Source organism: Rhinopithecus bieti, unplaced genomic scaffold, assembly GCF_001698545.2.
Source record: "Rhinopithecus bieti isolate Rb0 unplaced genomic scaffold, ASM169854v2 scaffold_82876, whole genome shotgun sequence".
Classification (NCBI taxonomy): Eukaryota; Metazoa; Chordata; class Mammalia; order Primates; family Cercopithecidae; genus Rhinopithecus; species Rhinopithecus bieti.
In genome coordinates, this window is record NW_016830546.1 from 325,157 (window position 1) to 347,526 (window position 22,370).

The 22,370-nt window shown below is 45.7% G+C and overlaps 1 protein-coding gene across 1 annotated transcript; it reads left to right on the plus strand.

Moving 5' to 3' along the window:
• Nucleotides 1–8,787: 8,787 nt before the first annotated feature.
• SPATA31G1 (SPATA31 subfamily G member 1) lies at nucleotides 8,788–13,010 on the plus strand. The gene is made up of 2 exons (XM_017865574.1): nucleotides 8,788–9,499; nucleotides 9,877–13,010. Exons 1-2 carry the CDS (start codon nucleotides 9,269–9,271, stop codon nucleotides 12,886–12,888), a joined length of 3,243 nt encoding a protein of 1,080 aa, XP_017721063.1. The 5' UTR covers nucleotides 8,788–9,268; the 3' UTR covers nucleotides 12,889–13,010.
• The last annotated feature ends 9,360 nt before the right edge of the window (nucleotides 13,011–22,370 follow it).

Consider the following 22,370-nt stretch of genomic DNA (forward strand, 5'->3'; position numbering starts at 1 on the left):
AAAAAAAAAAAAAAAAAAAAAAAGAATTAGTCAAGATATAATGCGATCAGGATATGAAAAAAAAAAAGAGGTGGAAAAAAGTGGTGGGGCATTCCATAGCAAGAAATCAAAATCATAAGCAAAGACATGGACACACTGAACAGCACGGGGGACTCGGGGAAAACTTCAAGCATCCTCTGTTACTACAGTAATAAATGCAGAGCAAGACAGAGCAAGAGAAGCTGAAGAAGTAGGATATCAGGAGGTAGATGGTTTTGTATACCATATGTAGGCAGTACGGCCTCACTGAAGGATTTTAAGGAGGGGAAAACATGGTCAGTTTTGTTTTTGGTAGACTGCTTTGTTAGTAGTGAGGGAAAAGGATTTAAGATGGGCAAAGCTGGAGGAACAGAGATCAGCTAGGATCAGCTACAGATCAACTACTGCACAGATTACAGGAGAAATGATGAGGGTCTGAACTACCAGAGTGACTGTAAGGGTGGGAGGAGAGGCAGATTTGAGAAACTGCAGCTAAAATTAGCAAAATCTGGTGACTACTTTTGGGAAGGATGAAGGGGAAGCAGCATAGAATGGTTCCTGTGTTTCTTGCTTGGGTGACTAGGTGATATTAATTGATTTGGGGAATACAACAGGAAGAGCAGGTTGGGACAGATGATAATGCCCTAAATAATGAAGATGTTAGGTCTGAGTACTTATGGGGAATCAAGCTTGGAGATGTTTATCAAGCAACTGGATTTATGAGATTGAAGCTCATATGAGAAGTCAATGCTGAAATAATTAACTACAAAAGTGGGTAATTCACCTAAGGAGAGACAGAAGCACAGTGATCCAAGTGTGGAATTCAGGATTAGGAAATAATCTGAAGTTCATGACAAATTTTATAAGTTTTTAAAAAATGCTAATAAGCAAAATATAAATTATGTATAGATATTAAGCAAGTCTTACAGTATCAAAAGTTGGAAACTATCTAAAAGTAAAAAAATAAAATAAAATAGAATGGTTAATTATTACAGTATATCCCTTTGGAAAAATATCGTAGTCATTAAAAATGATGTTTAGGCCAGGCGCCAGTGGCTCACACCTGTAATCCCAGCACTTTGGGAGGCCGAGGCGTGCTGATAGCTTGAGCCCAAGAGTTTGACACCAGCCTGGCCAACAAGGAAAACCCCATCTCTACGAAAAATATAAAAATTAGGCCAGGTATGGTGGCTCAAGCCTGTAATCCTAGCACTTTGGGAGGCCGAAGCAGGTGGATCACCTGAGATCAGGCGTTTGAGAGCAGCCTGCACAATATGGCAAAACCCTGTCTCTACTAAAAATACAAAAATTAGCTGGGCATGGTGGTGGACACCTGTAATTCCAGCTAGTTGGGAGGCAGAGGCAGGAAAGTTGCTTGAACCCAGGAGGCAGAGGTTGCAGTGAGCTGAGATCGTGCCACTGCACTCCAGCCTGGGCGACAAGAGCAAAACTCTGTCTAAACAAACAAACAAACAAAAATTAGCCAGGTTTGGTGGTGCATGCCTGTAATCCCAGCTACTCAGGAGCCTGAGGCAGGAGAATTGCTTGAACCTGGGAGGCGAAGGTTGCAGTGAGCCAAGATTGCACCATTGCACTCCAGCCTGGGCAACAGAGCAAGACTCTGTCTCAAAAAAAAAAAAAAAAAAAAAAAAAAAAGTTTAGGAAGTTTACAGAGTGTAGAAAAGGTTTATAACAAAATGTTAACTGCTTTCCTACCTTTAAAAAACACTACGAGCTGGGCGCAGTGGCTCACGCCTGTAATCCCAACACTTTGGGAGGCCAAGGCAGGTGGATCACGAGGTCAGGAGTTTGAGACCAGCCTGGCCAAGATGGTGAAACCTTGTCTCTACTAAAAGTACAAAAATTAGCCAGGCGTTGCTGGGTGCAGTGGCTCATGCCTGTAATCCCAGCACTTTGGGAGGCCAAGGCGGGCGGATCACGAGGTCAGGAGTTCAAGACCAGACTGGCCAACATGACGATCCACGTCTCTACTAAAACTACAAAAATTAGCCTGGCGTGCTGATGTGCGCCTGTAATCCCAGCTACTCAGCAGGCTGAGGCAGGAGAATCGCTTGAACCAGGGAGGCAGAGGTTGCAGTGAGCCAAGATCATGCTACTGCACTCCAGCCTGGGCGACAGAGTGAGAATCCATCTCAAAAAAAAAAAAAAATGTAGCCAGGCACAGTGGGGGACACCTGTAATCCCAGCTACTCGGGAGGCTGACGCAGGAGAATTGCTTGAACCCTGGAGAGGGAGATTGAAGTAAGCCAGGATCGAGCCACTGCACTCCAGCCTGGGCGACAGAGCAAGACTCTGTCTCAAAAATAAAATAAAATAAAATAAAATAAAATAAATAAACACTACATAGGATTTAAACAATATAAAAATAAGAGTAACAAAGTCCGGGCGCAGAGGCTCACGTCTGTAATTCCAACACTTTGGGAGGCTGAGGCTGGCAGATCACAACGTCAGGAGTTTGAGACCAGCCTGGCCAATACGGTGAAACCCCATCTCTACTAAAAATACAAAAAAACTAGCTGGGCATGGTGGCACGTCCAGCTATTAGGGAGGCTGCAGCAAGAGAATCACTTGAACCCGGGAGGCAGAGGTTGCAGTGGGTCGAGACTGCACCATTGTACTCCATCCTGGGCAATAGAGGGAGACTCCGTCTTAAAAAAAAAAAAAAAGAGAGTAACAAAGTCTGGAAATAAATACATCAAATTGCTATAGAAACGACAAATATAGAAACTTGAGATTGATGAAATTCTTCCTTCTACCTTCTCACATCTTCCAAATTCAGTATATAATGTTATCATAATGGAGAAAATTTTAAAAGAAACAACATTTCCTACCACCTCTAGCGGGACATAGCTAGAGTTCCTATCAAACACAGGACCTGACACACAGGAGCCCCTCACAAAACGCAGTCATGTGCCAATACCTAGATGTGAAGGCAGCTGCTGTAGACGCTCCTCCCTTCTAGAAGCCTGAAGTCTCTCCTGTCTGCCAGAGGCCTCACCATGGCTCGGCCTCCGAGATGCCATCCTGGGCCGGCAGGGCAGGTTCAGCTTCTGCCCCTCGGGGCTCCATTTCACCTCTGGCCGCTGACACTCTGCCCCATGGGCCTTTTTGGGGCTCCTACTCCCCATTCCCACCGGACCACCAGGGGCACTGGGGCCTCAAAACTCCCTCATCCCCTGGGAAGCAATTCCCCCAGGACCGTGGGCATTATCCCTCCAGTGGACGTCGGCCCCACAAGCAGAGTTTAAGAAACTGACCCCTCACGGAGGGGCGGCTCCGTGAGATCTCACTGTCCTGACTAGTCCTGCCACCGCCAGGACGCTGGGCCTCTCAGACACTCTATGAGACCCGTCCGAGCCCAGGTGGCAACTGGAGCTGGTTGAACACTACATCCCTACGGAGAGGGCGGAACAGGAGAGAGGAGTAGCAGGAGAAGGGAAAGGCAGAGGGGAGGGTGCAGAGGAAGAACCCGCGAGTTTCGATGGAGGCTGTGGCTGCGCGTCGATGCTCGACCAGGACGCCGGAGATCCGGCGCGGGTACCAGAAGCCCGAGAGCCCGGGAGGTGGGGAAGGGTCCTGCAGCGGAAAGGCCTCTTGGACGCTCCGCCCGAATCTCGGTTGTGAGCTTAAATGCCCAGCTCTCATATCAAGGAAGCGAAGGCACCTTCAGCCTCCTGAGGTGATACCAGCGGAGGCCGCTGCTAGGAAGCCTGAGAGCGCCCACTGGCGGCCCTGTCCCAAGATAGGCTCCGTGCCTGGGCATACTGGGAGGGGCCTCTCCCAGAAACCATGCTCATAGTTTGTTCATTCACCCAGAGGGTGCTGAGTCCTAACCAGAAACTAAGCGCAAGTTACTGACGTTGGGGCAGTGAACTGGGTACCAGGTTCCTTCCGTCTGAAAAGACATATTTAAGCCACAAGTTACAACCTACTGTGAAAAGCGCTGTGTGTGGGGGTTGGGGAAGCAGTGATAAGGGCACTCATTGCAGCTTGGGAGAGTCAAGGGAGGTCTCCAGAGGGGCACCAGCCACAGTAGCAAGACAGAAGTAGAACGGATGCGATGGTTTTTGATGATGAAAAGTTACCATCTGACGTCTTCTGGTTCCTCTGAGACCTGCTGGCTGCTGGGGGTGGAGGGGAAAAGAAGTTGAGGGGGCCTTGATCTTGGACTTCCCAGCCTCCAGAATTATGAGAAATAAATGCTTGTTGTTTAAGCCAGAAACAAAAAAAAAAAAGAAAAGAAAAGAAAAGAAAAAAAGGTTAAATGAGATAATAAATGTTCGAGTATAAATGTGTTCCACATCACGGAGGAGCAAACAAAATTACATTATTTAATTTTTCTAAATTAAATTAGATCTGGCTCACAACCCCATTTACTAGGGTGGAAAGACAACCAATATCAACTATTTATTGGGGCCCATTTCCCTCTTTAGCATGTTGTACACTGACAAAAAAAAAAAAAAAAAAAAAAAAAAAAACTAGGAAAATAGCCCTGGGCGCTTGTGTAGGGCTCAGGCCTGTAATCCCTTAACTTTGGAGCTGAGTGGGTAGGATCACTTGAGCCCAGGAGTTGGAGACCAGCCTGGACTAGACTCCATCTTTAAAAAAAAAAAAAGAAAGAAAGTAAAGAAAAGAGAAGGAAGGAGGCGAGGAGGAGGAAGGAAAGAGGAGAAGGAAGGAAGGAAGGAAGGAAGGGAAGGAAGGAAGGAAGGAAGGAAAAAAAAAAAAAAAAGAGACTCTGGTCTTCAGTCTGTCATGGTCGCTCCTGGGATGACCCTTCTTTAAATCCATATGATGGTCCATTCAAAGGCAGGCACATTCATAGCATCTCTGCCAAGTATGCACACTAGATCTCTGCAGTTCCCAAGACAAAGTGCTAGATGCTTAGTCCCAAAGCCATTAAATCAGCACTCCCTATCAGAAGTCATGGCCAGGCGTGGTGTCCTCAAGCCTGTAATCCCAGCACTTTGGGAAGCTGAGGTGGGCGGATCACCTGAGGTCAGGAGTTCAAGACCAGCTTGGACAACATGGTGAAATGCTATCTCTAATAAATATACAAAAATTAGCCAGGCATGTTGGCAGGCGCCTGTAATCCCAGATACTTGGGAGGCTGAAGCAGAAGAATCGCTTGAACCCGGTAGGTGAAGTTAGCAGTGAGCTGAGATTGCTCCACTGTCATACAACTTTATCCAGATTCTGTGTGAAGGGGAATTTAGTTTAGCTGGGTGGTTTTTTTTGGTTTGGAAACACAAAATCCACCAACAATCCCATGAGACAGGACAGGTGTGGTGGCTCATGCTTATAATCCCAACACTGGGAGGCCCAGGCAGGTGGATCACTTAAACCCAGGAGTTCGAGACCAGCCTGGGCAACAATGCAAAACACTGTCTACAAAAAAATACAAACATTAGCCAGGTGCGGTGGTGTGTGTGCCTGTAGTCCCAGCTACTCGAGAGGCTGAGATGGGAGGATCACTTGAGCCTAGGAGATCAAGGGTGCAGTGAGCTGAGATCACGCCACCGCATTCCAGCCTGGGTGACAGTGAGACCCTGTCCCAAAAAGACAAACAATCATATGAGACAAGAAATCCAGTATTCCTGGAAGAAAACTGAGCAAAGTTATCTTTTTATCCTACTAGTCATCCCATCTGGCAAGGAGTAGGAGACAGAAACTGGTAAATTATCTTGCCATAATGTAAATTAACAAGCACAGAATAAGTGTTGAGTATTTCCTTCTCTGTCTTCCATCAGGACTCAATTTACCTTCTTCATCTAGTGGTTGCAAATTCAAATACCACACAGATAATATAAATTAGTAAAAATAGACAAGTGGAAGAAAACAAAATCACAGGCACAATGATCAACAGTAACTAGCCCTTAGTTTTGGCATTAAACTTTTTTTTTTTTTTTTGAGACATGATCTCACTCTGTTGCCCTGACTGGAGTGCAGTGGCATGATCATAGCTCACTGCAGCCTTGAACTCCTGGTCTCAAGCAATCCTCTTGCCTTGGTCTTCCAAAGTGCTGGGATTACAGGTGTGAGTAGTCACCATACTCAGTCTTGGCATTTACTCTAAAAACAGGGTGAGAACTGCAGTGAACTGGAGAGCACAAGTTCATTCCAGAGGAAGCAATTGCTACTTAGCTCCAAATAGCCTTTACTTTGTGGGAACGTAAGTCCAGTGTTGCCAGATTTTAAGTTGGAAATAATATTATATACAATCTACTGATTTACAATAGTGGCTACTCATTCAGGTTTTTCTAAAAAAACACCGTTGGTCACAGTTAAAAAGCACTGTCTGGACCAAATGTTACACATAAGTAGCTCATCTTGATGCCCTTCAATGGTTTCAGCTGCTACATATATGCTGCTAGATGTCAAATCTACATCCACCCCTCCCCACAGACTGTTCTCCCAAGCTTCAGATCCATGTATCTGTCCCTTGCCTAGCTTTACCTTGAGGTGACATCAGAACCTCAAATTCAAATATCTAAAATGGAACCCATCACCACCCCCCAACCACCCTAACTTGGTTCCCAGGTCTTTTGTTTCTTATCTCAGTGAAATTGCACCAACAAACATCCAGTTTCCCAAGTCAGAAATCTTGGAGTCACCCTCAATTTACTCTCTCCCCCAACCCATCCTATTGGTAAACAAGTCTAATCAATTTTATCTCTGCAATTCTACTTGAATCCATATTCCCCATGCCCACCATCACTGCCATGGTTCCAGTCTCACTTCAGTTTTTCTTTAACTGAAGCAAGACTCACCTAACCTCTTGCCTTTCGTGTCTCTACCCTCACTAGAATGTTATTTCCAAGACACAAACTTCATCTTCTCACTTCCCTGTTTAAAACTTTTCAGTGGTTTCACATTGAAAAGTGACAGAGTTCCAACTTCTTAGCTGGGTGTACAGGGGCTTTGTGATCTTGTCTTTCTAGGTTCATCTCCTACCGTTTCCCCAACCCCCAAACAAAACTAGAGCCACACTGAAATACCTTCAATTTCCATAATGGGTCATAGTTTCTCTGCCCTAGCACATTTACACAGGCTGTTCCTACTGCCTGATTGTCCTCTCACTCCCTACACTACATCCTCACTTTCTTGGTTCCTCAAATCAAGCATGAATCATCTCCTCTGGGAAGCACCCCTCACCATCAACCTCCTTCTTCGGACTGGTGGGTATCTGTTCTCTGGCCCCATAATACTCTGTGCATATCTCTATTTTCATTATCTATTACTTCACTGATCCCCCAATGAAATGGGACCTAGTTTAGTGCAGAGACTCTATCTTCCTTCTCCAGTTTCAAGTCTGAGCACAATACCTGGTCCATAATAGGCATTCAACAAATGTTGCATGAATGAATCAATCAGTCTAGTCCAACTCATGGTACCAAAGGAGAAACCTCTCTTGGTTTCTCAAGATCATGTGGTGGATCAGTGATGGAGCTAGAGAACCCAAGTCTCCTCACTTTCAGCTCAGCACACTTTCCACCAGAACAAATTAGCTTTTAATGAGGACAGGGATTGAAGTGTGGCCCTGAAAGGAAGGGCCGACATGGAACAAAGTGGTGGTTTTAGGGGAAAATGGAGGAAATAAGAAAGGCAAAGCATATTTATTTGTCATCCTTAACATGAATGCTTCACAGTTCACAGCTGACATAAGCATAAGAGGGGATAGCTTCCAACCATTAAAGACAGAATGAAGCTTATAATCAGAAACTTTAAATAGAAATTTAATACAGCATACATTATGTACCAGGAATTATTCTAAGCATTCACATTTATTCATTTAATCCTTGTTAAAAATGCTTGTTCCCTGGTGCCATAAAGAAATAGCACTTGAATATAAATTAAATTTCCTCAGCAAGGTCATTTTTACTTTCTGCAGAAAGGGTACACTCGCCAGCAGTTTTGCCATGAAGAGTATACCGAACAAAGGAGGCAGGGTCATTTATAGCCTGACACATCCACCCTACTGCTGTGTCCGGTTTCCATTGGCTGTAACGGGACCTCACATTCTGTATTTGTCCTGACTGGCTAGCAACTTAGAACTTTTTAAAAAGAGGCAAAGGCAGAGGAGAACAAAGGAAGGAGGAAGTTAACTTGTCGAATGCTGAGAAAGGTAAAAACACCTTCAAATACAGAAGAGGAACAGGCTATGACCTAATGCTAGCTTGGACCGATATAAGCATGCCAGGGCAAATATTTAGGCTAAACTGTGGAAACTAAGAACATAAAGTACATTGACTTCTTTATTATGGCTAGCAGATATTTAAGAATGTTAGCACAGGTATTTGAATAAATTTTGCTTCTAAGAGAAGTTACTATTTATTCCTAATTAGACGGAAAGGAAAGTCTTTGAAGAGTAACCACTACTTTACCTTTTACATCCTCAAAACAACCCTATGTAGTAAGTAATAATATTATTGTGCTGGGTACAGTGGCCCATGCGTGTAATCCCAGCTACTCGGAGGCTGAGATGGGAAGCTCTCTTTAACTCAAGAGGTCAAGACCAGCTGGGGCAATACAATGAGACCCCACCTCTAAAAATAACATGCTGGGCAAGATGGCTCACGCCTATAATCCCACCACTTTGGGAGGCCAAGGCAGGAGGATCCCTAGAGCTCAGGAGTAAAGACCAGCCTGGGCAATATAGAGAGATCCTGTCTCTACAAAAATAAAAAATATAAAAATTAGCTGGGCATGGTGGCACATGCCTGTGGTCCCAGCTACTCAGGAGGCTGAGGCAGGAGGAGCACCTGAGCCCACGAGGTTGAGGCTGCAGTGAGTTGTGACCACACCACTGCACTCCAGTCTGGGTGACACAGTGAGATGCTGTCTGAAAATAACAGTAATAATAAATATCTATAAAATAAAGATAATGATATCTTATCAAACTACTGCCTCATTTCAGTGCACTGAAAAGATTAAGTAGTTTGAGTTTTCACAGGTAGCAAATGACAGAGCTATGATTTGAATAAGGCAGTTAGGTGCTAGAATCCATGTACTTAACCACAATGCCTGAAGCATAATTCTGAACTGGGCAATCAAAAGGGGATCACCCACATTTCACCGAGTGAAGCAGGAATTGCCTGATGGAGGAAATTTTTTTTGGTTCTAAATTCAGGAAGAAGGCTGTTAAGCCCGGGCCTCTGTGGGGGATGGGAGTTCTTTGTTCTGTGATGCAGTGATGACCTCAGGGTAAACTGCCACAAGGCTAAGGGAAATGGAATGGCTGCTGGAGGACCTGCTCGGGGCTAAGGGGGATATGGGGCTTCTCTGGGGCCAACTGACCCATACCCTAGCCTGCAGACACTGCGGCAGCAGCTGCTTCCAGAGTCCAGGAAATCTGGTGACACTATTCTTATTCATGGTTTGGCAGATTCGGAGATGGTGGCAGCTTGGGAGGTTGCGACAGCTTCATCCCTGGTGCTCTGGGAATATGGTGCAAGGCAAGGTGGGTGACCTGTGACTGTACAGCTGGATGAATGACTGCTGACACCACATGTGAGGTCATTGGTATGAATGTGGGCCCAGGTGAGTGACTATAAGCCCTAGATGTGAGGCTGGGTGAGTAACCACTGACATTAGATTTGAAGCCAGGTGAGTGACCATGGACTCTAGATATAGGGCTATGTGAGGGAATAGTGATCTCCAAATGAGGACTGGGTAATGACCATTAATACTAGATGAGCAGCTGTGTAGGTGACTGACCACACGTGGGATTGGTGAGTAACTGTCCACTTTGGATATGGAGCAGACTGAGTGCCTTGTAACAAACCCTGTGTATCCAAAAAGGCTTCATGCCTGAGAGTATCTTTCTCTACTTCCCAGGACCTACCACTTCTGCACCATGTGGCCTTCCTTGATCGCCTGTGCAAGCAGAAATCAGAAGTGGAGGAAGAAGGGGAAGAAGAGGAGGAAGAGGTGGAAGACAAGGCATCTCTGGATCCACTGAAGCCATGTTCTCCTATCAAAGCAGCTCCCACTGGAGAGCAAGCCACTCCAGCCCCACCCCAGCCATCCTGTGGTTCTGAGGGCCTCCTCAAGGCCACAGGGATACCAGAGCAAACAGTCATGCAGCCCGCGAGCCCTTCAAGATCCTTCCCCATCTTCCAGATTCTGACCAGCTTTCCTGTGAGGCACAAGATAGCATCAGGCAACCACCGGCAGCAGAGAAAAAGCCAGCTCTTCTGGGGTCTCCCCTCTCTGCATAGCGAGTCCTTGGAGGCCATCTTGCTGAGCTCAGGTGGCCCCTCTCCTCTGAAGTTGTCTGTTTGTTCTTCTGTCTTCTTCAACAAGCTTGCCTTCCTACCTAGGTCCAACCTGTTGCTTCCCCGGGATCACTCCTCAGCCCAGTTTTCTACCCATGAGGCCCATACTATGGAAGATCTAGAAGGGATGGCCCCCGATCCTCAGTTGCTTCCACCTCCATCTTCTCCTTCTGTCTCATCACTACCCCTCCATCTGAGGCCCTTCCCTGTGGACCACAAGGGAGTTTTATCTGGCGCTGAGGTACCCACACAGTCCCCTGGAACCAGCCCCCTAGAAGTTCTCCCTGGATATGAGACTCGGTTGGAGACCACAAGACACAAAAAGATGCCCCAGGCTTTTGAGCCTCTGATGCCACCCCCCTGCCAATTCCCAGCTTCTCTGTCAGAACCCAAAAAAGTTAGCCCTGAAGGAGGACTTACTACATCTAAGGACTTCTTGGGAACCATGGGATACAAAGAGAAACCTCAGGCCTCTGAGTCTTCAATGCCAGTCCCTTGCCCTCCCCTGGACTCCCTGCCAGAACTCCAGGGAGAGTGTTTCCTGGAAAATCCATCCAGATATAAGCCCCAGTGGGAATGCAGAGAAAACTCAGGAAATCTCTGGGCTTTTGAGTCTCCAGCCTTGGACCTCAATCCAGGGCTCTCTGGAACCAGCCCTGAATGTGTCCCACCAAGATCTGAGACACCATGGAAGGGCATGCAGAGTAGAGAAAATATTTGGGTCCCTGCAGACCCAGTTTCACCTACCAGCCTTCCCTCAGTCCCTCTCCTGGAGTCTCTAGTAATGGGCCTCCAGGGAGTCCTGTCTGAATCCAAAACTTTGTGGGAGACCATGGGGCAGAAAGAGAACCTCTGGGCATCTGATTCCCCAGACCCTGTTCATAGCGCATCTCCAACTTCCCTTATGGAACCACACAGAGTCAATCTTGGGGAAGCCCTCACTACATCAGAAGCTACATGGAAGGACACTGAGCATTCCAGGAATTCCTGGGTTTCTACGTCTCCATCTCTGGCTCTCAGCCCACTCCCAGCTCTTGCACCGGAGCCATTCAGAGTTAGATCCATGGGGGTCCTGTCTGATTCTGAAGCTAGACATGGGAACATACGAAAGAGAAAGAACTCCTGGGCCTCTAAGCACCCAGTTTGTAACTCACCCCAAGACCTGCATGGAGTCAGCCCTCTGGGAGTCTGGTCTGATTCTCAGTCTACTGTAGGGGAAATGGGGCAAAAAGAAAACTGTGTTCCTGTGTTCCCAGGTGGGGGCTCCAGTCCATCCTCAAACTCTGTTTCAAAGTCCCACATAAGTGAGCCTATCGCAGACCAAAGCAACTGTAAGCCTGATGGGGAAGCAGTGGAGCAAAGAAAGAACCACTGGGCCACTGAGCTCCCAGCCCCCAGGTCACTCTGTACTCCTCTACCAGAGCTACACATTGACCTTGAATTTGTGTGGAGAAATGTGCAACAAAGAGAAGTTCCCCAAGGCCCTAGCCCTCCGGCAGTGGATCCCCTACACCCAGTGCCCTGGCCTCCCACCCTAGCTGAAGCTGTGAAGATTGAGCACACTCATCCTGGTCTACCCAAGGGACAGAAGTGCCCAGGGGTTAAGGCAGAAGTCCCACACTCCCAGAGAGGGACTGTCCCAGAGGTGCTCACCCATCCTAGGATCCATGCCTGGCAGTGGAGTAGAGAGTTGAAACTCAGGCTGAAGAAACTGCAGCAGAGCTCTGCCTCCAGAGCCCCTGGACCAAGTCAATCATTTTGCAGGTCCCCTATTCTGAGCTCCACAATTCCAGACTCCTGGGGACTCCCTTCCTGCCCACCACAGCAGATTCATCCCCCCAATCCATGCCCCCACTCTTCAAGTTGTCATCCTCAAAAAGTTCAGGGCACAGTACCTCAGCCTGTCCAGTCCTCCCACTGTCATCACTCCCAATCCTCTTCCCAGCTTCAGTCACAGGAGTCTGGCAGGGCAGAACAAGGACCTCAAAGAGGGGAGAAAATGAAGGGGAAGATGGTGAGCCAGGTCCCATTCCAAGGGTCATTTGTACACATGGAGGCTGGTATGAACTATCCATCTCCAGGCCCAGGAGAACCCTCAAACTCTAAGGTTCTGGTCTCAGACAAGAGAAAGGACAAGGCTTCAGCCTCATCCTCAGCCAAAAAAAGAGAGCACCCTAGAAAACCCAAAGCAGGAGACCATAGAGGAGGGACTGCAAGGTTGGGGTTATCCACAGTCACAGGGAAGAACCACCCTGCCCAGGCCAGAAGCCTAGTAGAGGCCCCTGTAAGCACATTTCCTCAAAGGTCTCAACACAGGGCTCAGAGCTCTCAACACACTGCTCTTCCCCAGCTGCTTCTCCCCAAAGCTTCAGGTCCCCAGGATCAGCCAGAGGCAGGTCTGAGAGCAAGTGACATCCTGACCCCTCACCACTGTAAGCACTGTCCTTGGGCCCACATGGAGAAGCATCTCTCCTCCCCGACCCTCAAGGCTTCCCTTACCAGGGGTTTCCAAAAGGTGTTAGCCAAATGCCTGGGTAACCATCGACCCCTACCCACCAAATCTAGTCAGTAGAGAAAAGGCTGGTAATACTGGCACTTGGTATGCCAAGACCTGAAGCCAAACCAGGGGGATGGTGGGGATGTGGAGACAAGAAATGGAAATTCTAATAAACTAGCTGAATTAGACAAATCCCATTCATGTCTTCTTTGGAATCCAGGGTACTGAAAATGTCAATTCCCAATTCTGCTGCAGCCATATCCCCTCAGATTCAAGTCCCAGAAGTACAGCACTCAGGATTCTGCAGGCTTAACTCTCTTTTATGGATCTTCACAGATGATCACATCTGGAGTCCACACAACCCTACTCTACAGGGTGAGGCTACAAGGCCAGGTCAGCATAGCCCAGAGCCGCTCTTGAGAGGGAACGATTTCACAGCATGTGAACAAAAAACTACATCCATTCACATGAGCACAGGTAGCCTGAGTCTAGGCCACTGTGCTTGGTCCTGGGTATTCTCTTCTTCATCCACTTGACCCGTAAGTTCTCCACGTATCTTTTTGACCATTTCTTCTCAGCCCTCTGCTCTTTTCTCTCCCTGGGTTAGCTCATCCATCTCCAAGGCCATGAAAACAAGTGCCTTTTAATATGTCTAGTAACCATCTGGATGTCTATAATCACCTGGTCATATCCTCTACCCATTTTCTAACGCACTATTTGTTGGATATTGTATTAGTCAATGTATTACACTTTTCTACAACTGCTATAACAAATTACCACAAAACAAATTTATTTTGTCAGAAGTCTGACACAGAGCCTGGGTGCAATGGCTCACATCTGTAATCCCAACGCTTTGGGAGGCTGAGATGGGCTGATAGCTTGAGCCCAGAAGTTTAAGACCAGCCTGGGCAACATGGCAAACCACTGTCTCTACAAAAGAAGAAAAAAAAATTAGTTGGGCATGGTGGTGCACGCCTATAGTCCCAGCTACTCGGCAAGGTGAGGTGGGAGGATCACCTGAACCAGAGAAGTCAAGGCTACAGTGAGCCACTGCACCACTACATTCCAGCCTGGGCAACAGACCCTGTCTCCTACCGGCAAAAAAAAAGTCTGACACATTCCTCACAGGGCTAAAATCAAGGGGTTGGCGGGGCTGCATCCTTTTCTCTAGGCTCTGGGTAGGATTCACTCCTTGCCTTTCCCAGTTTCTAGAGGCTGCTCACATTCCTTGGTTACTGATCCCCTCCTTCTATCTTTAAAGCTAGCAAAGGCAAGTCAAGTTCTTCTCACAGTATATCACTCTGACCTCTTCTGCCTCCCTCTTCCACTTTTTTTTTTTTTTTTTGAGACGGAGTTTCACTCTTATCACCCAAGCTGCAGTGCAATGGCACAATCTTGGCTCACTGCAACCTCCGCCTCCTGTGTTCAAGTGATTCTCCTGCCTCAGCCTCCTGAGTAGCTGGGATTACAGGGATGCACCACCACACCTGGCTAATTTTGTACTTTTAGTAGAGATGGGGTTTCTCCATGTTGGTCAGGCTGGTCTCGAACTCCCGACCTCAGGTGATCCACCCACCCTGGCCTCCCAAAGTGCTGGGATTACAGGCATGAGCCACCACGCCCAACCTTACCTCTTCCACTTTTAAGAACCCTTATGATTACACTAGGCAAAGCTGAATACTCCAGGACACTTCCAATTTAAAGTCAGTTGATGGCCAGTCGCAGCAGTGGCTCATGCCCGTAACAGTACCAGCACTTCAGGAGGCCACGGCAGGTGGATCGTTTGCGGCCAGGAGTTCAAGACCAGCCTGGCCAACATGGCAAAACCCCATCTCTACTAAAAATACAAAAATCAGCCGGGCATGGTGTGTGTGTCTGTAATCCCAGCTACTCCGGAGGCTTAGGCAGGAGAATTGCTTGAACTCAGGAGGTGGAGGTTGCCAAGATCATGCCACTGCACTCCAGCCTTGAAGACAGAGCAAGACCCTGTCTCTAAATAAATAAATGAATAAAGTCAGTTGATTAGCAACCTTAATTCCATCTGGAACCTTAATGCCCTCTTTCCACGTGAAATAATATACACATAGGTTCCAAGGATTACGATGTGGGCATCTTGAGGGCCATGATCCTGCCTACAGAGATAGTAACCCAATCTGTTATGTATGTTCCAAATATTTTCTTCCAATCTGTAGCTTACTGTCTAATTTTATGGTGACTTCTACTGTATCAAAGTTAATTTTTTTTTATGTAGTTAAATCTACCAACATTTTACTTCATGACTTCTAAAACATTTTCTCCTGGCACTTTGATAATTTTGCATATTTATGCTTTAGATTACTGATTTTTACAGTATGAAGTGATAATCTAACCTTCCCCAAAATCATGTCCAATTTACCAATACCATTTTTAAAAAATAGAATGTCTTGAGCCTATTCCATTAAATATGGTGTACTGTAAAAACATGAGTCATTTCTAAGCATCTCTAGGCTTCAGGTCCCCATATCCAAAAGCATACCAGACATCATCTCATATTTGACTTGTCCAAAAACATATTTTCCCTTTAACCTTTTCTTCCAACATGCCCATTCCTATCAAAAGGCATGACATCCATCTAAATACTTAAGCTTTGACTCCTCCTTCCTCCCTGATCTAATCCATCATCAAATCTTGTCAGCCAGGCTCAGTGGTTCATGCCTGTAATCCCAGCACTTTGGCAGGCTGAGGCAGGAGGATCATTTGAGGTCAGGAGATCGGTACCAGCCTATGTGATACCCCATCTCTATTAAAAATACAAAAATTAGCCAGGTGTGATGGTGGTGTGCACCTGTAATCTTAGCTACTTGGGAGGCTGAGGCAGAAGAATCACTTGAACCAGGAGGTGGAGGATGCAGTGAGCTAAGATCATGCCACTGCACTCTAGCCTGGACAACAGAGCAAGACTCCATCTCAAAAAAAAAAAAACTTGTCAATTATTCCTATGAAATGTATTTCAAATCCATCTTCTCCTCTCCATTCCCACCATCACTATTGTCTTAGTCATTATTTCTCAGTAAATTGGTTGCTCTATTCCTTCTAATCTATCCTGCACATGGCTACAATTCTTTGGAGATCAACTGCCCCGATGTCTTCAACAAGTGTCATAAAAGTTTGAGTAAAAGGCTAGGAGTAGTGGTACACGCTTATTATTCCAGCTACTTGGAAGGCTGACGCAGGAGAATCCCTTGAGCCTAGGATGTAGTGTGCTATGCCGATTGTAAACCGACTGATGCTAAGTTTGGCATCAATATGGTGACCTTCCAGAAGTGGGGGACCACTAGTGCCTAAGTAGGGGTGAACTGGCCCAGGTAGGAAACAGAGCAGATAAAATTCCTGTACAGATCAGTAGTGGTATAGCACCCATAAATAGCCACTACACTCTAGCCTGAGCAACAGAACAAAATCCTCTAATTTTTTAAAGTTTGAATAAAGGAACCTAACAGAGGCAGGGCGCGGTGGCTCAAGCCTGTAATCCCAGCACTTTGGGAGGCCGAGACGGGCGGATCACGAGGTCAGGAGATCGAGACCATCCTGGCTAACATGGTGAAACCCCGTCTCTACTAAAAAATACAAAAAACTAGCCAGGCGAAGTGGTGGGCGCCTGTAGTCCCAGCTACTCGGGAGGCTGAGGCAGGAGAGTGGCGTAAACCCGGGAGGCGGAGCTTGCAGTGAGCTGAGATCCGGCCACTGTACTCCAGCCCGGGCGACAGAGCGAGACTCTGTTTCAAAAAAAAAAAAAAAAAAAGGAACCTAACAGATACCAACTTGTGGACCTAAGTTGGATATTGGTTTGGTCCAAATAGCTGTGAATGACATTTGGGTCTGTTGGGGGAAACTCTGAATATGGTATGGGTATCTAGATTGGTTCTTGACCTCTAGAATTTTGCTTTTAGAGACAGGGTCATGCTCTGTCACCCAGGCTAGGGTGCACTGGTGTGATCACAGTTCACTGCAGCCTCTAACTCCTGGGCTTCAGTGATCCTCCTGCCTCAGCCTCCTGAGTAGCTAGGACTACAGCTGTGTACCACCATGCCCAGTGAACTTTTTTTTTTAATTTATTTTTTGTAGAAATGAGGACTCACTCTGTTACCTGGACTGGTGTCAAACTCCTGGCCTCAACCAGTCCTTCTGCCTCGACCTCCCAAAATGCTGGCGATTTAGGCATGAGCCACCACCACCATGCTCAACCAAGAACATTTACATAAAGGGAAAGGGAAAGATACTGACCAAGACCAGGGGCGGTGGCTCACACCTGTAATCCCAGCACTTTGGGAGGCTGAAGTGGGCGGATCACAAGGTCAGGAGATCGAGACCATCTTGGCTAACACGGTGAAACCCCATCTCTACTAAAAATACAAATAAATTAGCCGGTCGTGGTGGCGGGTGCCCGTAGTCCCAGCTACTTGGGAGGCTGAGGCAGGAGAATGGCGTGAACCTGGGAGGCAGAGCTTGCAGTGAGCTGAAATCACGCCACTGGACTCCAGCCTGGGCGACAGAGTGAGACTCCGTCTCAAAAAAAAAAAAAAAGATACTTACCAAAACCAAAAAGTTATAATGCAGTATGATCTCAATTTGGGTTTAAAAATACCACATGTATAGACACATACACAAAAAAGATCCAGAAACAATGCACTAAAGTTATTAAAATAGTGATGACCTCCGGTTATTGGAAATATTTTTAAAATTTTGCTTGTAATCAATTTCTTTCTTAGACAGGGTCTCATTCTGTCACCCAGGCTGGAGTGCAGTGGTATGATCACTGTTCACTGTGGCCTCTACCTCCTGAGCTCAAGTGATCTTCCCACCTCAGCCTCCCAAGCAGCTAGGACTACCAGCACACACTACCATACCCAGCTAATTTTTGTACTTTTTGTAGAGATGAAATCTTACCAAGTTGCCCAGTCTGGTCTCGAACTCCTAAGCTAAAGCGGTCTGCTCACCTCGGCATCCCAAAATGCTGGGATTACCAGTGTGAGTCACCATGTCCTGGCCTATTTTTCTAAATTTCTACAATGCACATTACTGCTTCTATAAAAATAAAAGGTTATTTAATGTAAATTGTCTATGCATAACCATGTGCATGTGATTGACAATATTGTATTGTACACTTGGAAACTGCTGGATGAATTACTTGAATTTTTTTTTTTTTTTTTTTTTTTGCCACAAGAAAGAAATTGAATTGTTTTAACACCAAAATCTAAGTCACTTTCTTGCCTGAATCCTCCAGATGACCCACACCTGTAGGAAAGTTCAGTCCTGGCATTTGAGGGTCTTCACAACATGGTTCCTGATCTCTCCAAATTTACCACAGGACTCTCTTGCTAGTCTAACTTTGAGCTTTATGAGCAAGTGCTGTACTTTCTGACCTGTGCCTCAAACTGTTCTCCTCCACTTCTCCACGTCAAGTTTCCCACCTTCCTTTAAGGCCTAGAAACCGTATTTTATATAGTACTGCCTTCCCTGCAGTCCCACTGAAACACTGTGTGCCTTGTTGATAACTCCTGTTTCCTGATAGTAAGGCTTTAACATGAGGTTCTCTGAGGTCAAGCCCAAATTCTCAATCCAGTGCTCTTTCCACTCTATCATATTCCCTCTAGTCTGTATATTTGGTTGAGAATCAACCAGTCAGAAGGTACACGCTGCTTCCTTGTGTCACTGTTCGGTTCCAAAACTTTATTTAGCCCAAACCTGTCTATAGGGTCTGAGTCCAAAACTCACCACCTGCTGGCCAAGGGTGGAACTAAAGGTACTTTCCCTCTCCCACTACTATATCTCCAAAGACAATGCAATTCTGAATTTCCATTTTACGTGGGAACATGAGTCCACACTTCTCTGAGTAGCTTTATAAAAAAAAAAATCCAAATCCTATATTAAGTATTTTAAAGCCCTTAGTGGGTTGTAGGGCTGAGCAAGGGTTAGCAAACCACTTGACACTTGCCACAGTTCAGCTGAAATGGAAGACCTGCATCCTTCATGGGCATTGTGTCCACTGGACTTTCAGAGGAATTTGTAGGATCAGTACCTTAGATCGATGTATCTATATATATATATAGACAGATAGCTTTTTTTTTTTTTTTTTGAGACGGAGTCTTGCTCTGTCGCCTAGACTCACTGCAAGCTTCGTCTCCTGAGTTCATGCCATTCTCCTCCCGAGTAGCTGGGATTACAGGTGTCCACCACCACACCCGGCTAATTTTTTTTATTTTTAGTGGAGACAGGGTTTCATTGTGTTATCCAGAATGGTCTCAATCTCCTGACCTAGTGATCCACCCGCCTTGGCCTCCCAAAGTGCTGGGATTACAGGTGTGAGCCACTGCACCTGCCAGACGTAAACATGTTTTAAGATATTAGGTATACTGTTCCATCTTTGTTTTTGCCTCTATGGCATACTGCTGGTCCTCTATTTGATACCATATTCTTGGTCAGAAATACAACCTCTAATCGCAGTGTTTACCCTCTATAAAGTGATCAGCTACATTAAGATCACATTCCAATTTCTTTCTAGGAATAATGTGAGGGGAAAGATGGACTGCCTATACAATTTGCCTCTTGGTTTAAGTATGCAGGTTTCTGCAGTTTAGAAAGCATTTTTCAATCATTTTATCAGACTAAGAAACTTGAGGCCCCAAAAGAGCTATCACCTTGTTCACAGCTATACAGGTATAACTGGCAACTCACATGTAGAAGAATGAAACTGGATCCCCATCTCTCGCCTTATACAAAAATCAACTCGAGGCCTGGTGCAGTAGCTCATGCCTGAAATCCCAGCACTTTGGGAGGCCGAGGTGGGAGGATCACCTGAGGTCAGGAGTTTGAGACCAGCCTGGCCAACATGGGTGAAACCCCGTCTCTACTAAAAATACAAAAATTAGCCAGAGGCGTGGTGGTGCATGCCTGCAATCCCAGCTACTTGGGAGGCTTGAAGCAGGAGAATCACTTGAGCCCGGGAGGCAGAGGTTGCACTGAGCTGAGATGGAGTACTCCTAGGCTAGGTGACGGAGGGAGACTCCGACTCAAAAAAAAAAAAAAAAAAATCAACTCCAGATGGTTCAAAGACTTAAATCTAAAACCTGAAACCATAAAATTCTAGAACATCAGAAAAACCCTTCTAGACATTGGCTTAAGCGAAGACTTCACGACCCAAGAACCCAAAAGTAAATGCAACAAAAACAAAGATAAATAGATGGAACCCAATTAAATTAAAAAGCTTCTGCACAGCAAAAGAAACAATCAGCAGAGTAAAAAGACAACCTACAGAGTGGGAGAAAATCTTTGCAACCTATACACCCAACAAAAGACCTTGTAGATCCAGGATCTACAAGAAACTCAAACAAATCAGCAAGAAAAAAAAATCCTATCAAAAAGTGCTCTAAGGACATGAATAGACAATTTTCAAAAGAAGATGCACAAATGGCCAACAAACATATTAAAAAATGCTCAATATCACTAATGATCACAGAAATGCAAATCAAACCCACAGTGTGATAACACCTTACTCCTGTGAGAATGGCCATAATCAAAGTCAAAAAATAAAAGATGTTGGTGTGGATGTGGTGATCAGGAACACTTTACACTGCTGGTGGGAATGTAAACTAGTACAACCACTATGGAAAACAGTGTGGAGGGTCCTTAAAGAACTAAAAGTAGAACTATCATTTATTCCAGCAATCCCACTACTAGGTATCTACCCAGAGGAAAATAAGTCATTATATGAAAAAGATATTTGTAAACGCACATTTATAGCAGCACAATTTGCAATTACAAAACTAATGGAACCAGCCCAAATGCCCATCAATGAGTGGATAAAGAAACTGAATTGTGGTATAACTGAGGTCAGGAGTTCAAGACCAGCCTGGCCAACATGGCGAAGCCCCATCTCTACTAAAAATACAAAAACTAGCTGGGTGTGGTGGCATGTGCCTGTAATCCCAGCTACATGGGAGGCTGAGACAGGAGAATAGCTTGAACTCGGGAGGCAGAGGTTGCAGTGAGCCGAAATCATGCCACTGCACTTCAGCCTGGGTGACAGAGGGAGATTCCGTCTCAAAAAAAAAAAAAAAAAAAAAAAAAAAATTTGTGGTATATATACATACCAGGGAATACTACTCAGCCATAAGGAACAAAAATAATGGCATTTGCAGCAACCGGAATATCATTATTCTAAGTGAAGTAACTCAGGAATGGAAAACCAAACATCGTATGTTCTCACTTGTAAATGGGAGCTAAGCTATAAGAATGCAAAGGCATAAGAATGACACAACAGACTTTGGGGACTCAGGGAAAAGGTGGGAGGGAGGTGAGGGATAAAAGACTACACATTGAGTACAGTGTACACCGCTCAAATGACAGGTGCACCAAAACCTTAGAAATCACCACTAAAGAATTTATGTAACCAACTACCACTTGTTCCCTAAAAACCTACTGAAGCCTGTAATCCCAGCACTTTGGGAGGCCGAGACGGGCGGATCACGAGGTCAGGAGATCGAGACCATCCTGGCTAACACGGTGAAACCCCGTCTCTACTAAAAAATACAAAAAAACTAGCCGGGCGAGGTGGCGGGCGCCTATAGTCCCAGCTGGTCGGGAGGCTGAGGCAGGAGAATGGCGTGAACCTGGAAGGCGGAGCTTGCAGTGAGCTGAGATCCGGCCACTGCACTCCAGCCTGGGCGACAGAGCGAGACTCCGCCTCAAAAAGAAAAAAAGAAAAAAAAAAAAAAACCTACTGAAATAACAAATACCAAAAGTGCAAAAATATCCATTTCGCAGCATGAGTTCCAGAGCTGCTCCAGTTTAATCAACCAATATAAGTATCATGCATCCTTAAAGATTATCTATGTAGACCAAAAGGGAGCCTGGTCTTGCCTAGTATAAAGTCTAGGATGACTAATACCAGTGTTGATCATAATCCTGAAGGACACAATCCCAAACACCATAATCCCAAATGTTGAAGTCCCAAAAGATCAAAATCCCTAAAATCACAAGCTGGACAACATAAAATTTCAAATTCTGGGGAAGGGATTAGTACGTTTTTGGTTGTAAACAAGATATTTGCATCATGTTATACAGAACTATTATCTTGCTATTGTCTTAAGTATGGTTTAAAGAGACACATCAGGGTGCCAAGTTGCCAATGAGCAGAATTGTGGACTTAATTTTAGGTGTCAATTTTACTGGATTAAGTATTTAGAAATCTGGCAAAGCATTATCTGGGTGTGTCTGTGAGGTTGTTTCTGGAGATTAGTTTGTAAGTCTGAGTGGGCTCAGTGGGGAAGATCTGCCTTCCATGTTGTTGGGTACCATCCAACAGGCGGTGTCCCAGAGAGAACAAATACAGAAGGCAATTGGTCTGTAAGAGCTAGGATAGATTTTTCTTCTTAAGATGGAGTTTCACTCTTGTTGCCCAGTCTGGGGAGCAATGGCACGATCTCAGCTCACTGCAACCTCCGTGTCCCAGGTTCAAGCTATTCTCTGCCTCAGCCTCCCAAGCAGCTGGGAGTACAGGCATGCGCCACCACACCTGG

What these genes read in the sequence shown, in the direction of transcription:
- SPATA31G1 (XM_017865574.1), top strand. Translation starts at nt 9,269, where the DNA reads ATGGAATGGCTGCTGGAGGACCTGCTCGGGGCTAAGGGGGATATGGGG. An exon ending in GGAATATGGTGCAAGGCAAG is followed by an intron (nt 9,500 to 9,876) that starts GTGGGTGACCTG and finishes TCTACTTCCCAG; the next exon opens with GACCTACCACTTCTGCACCA.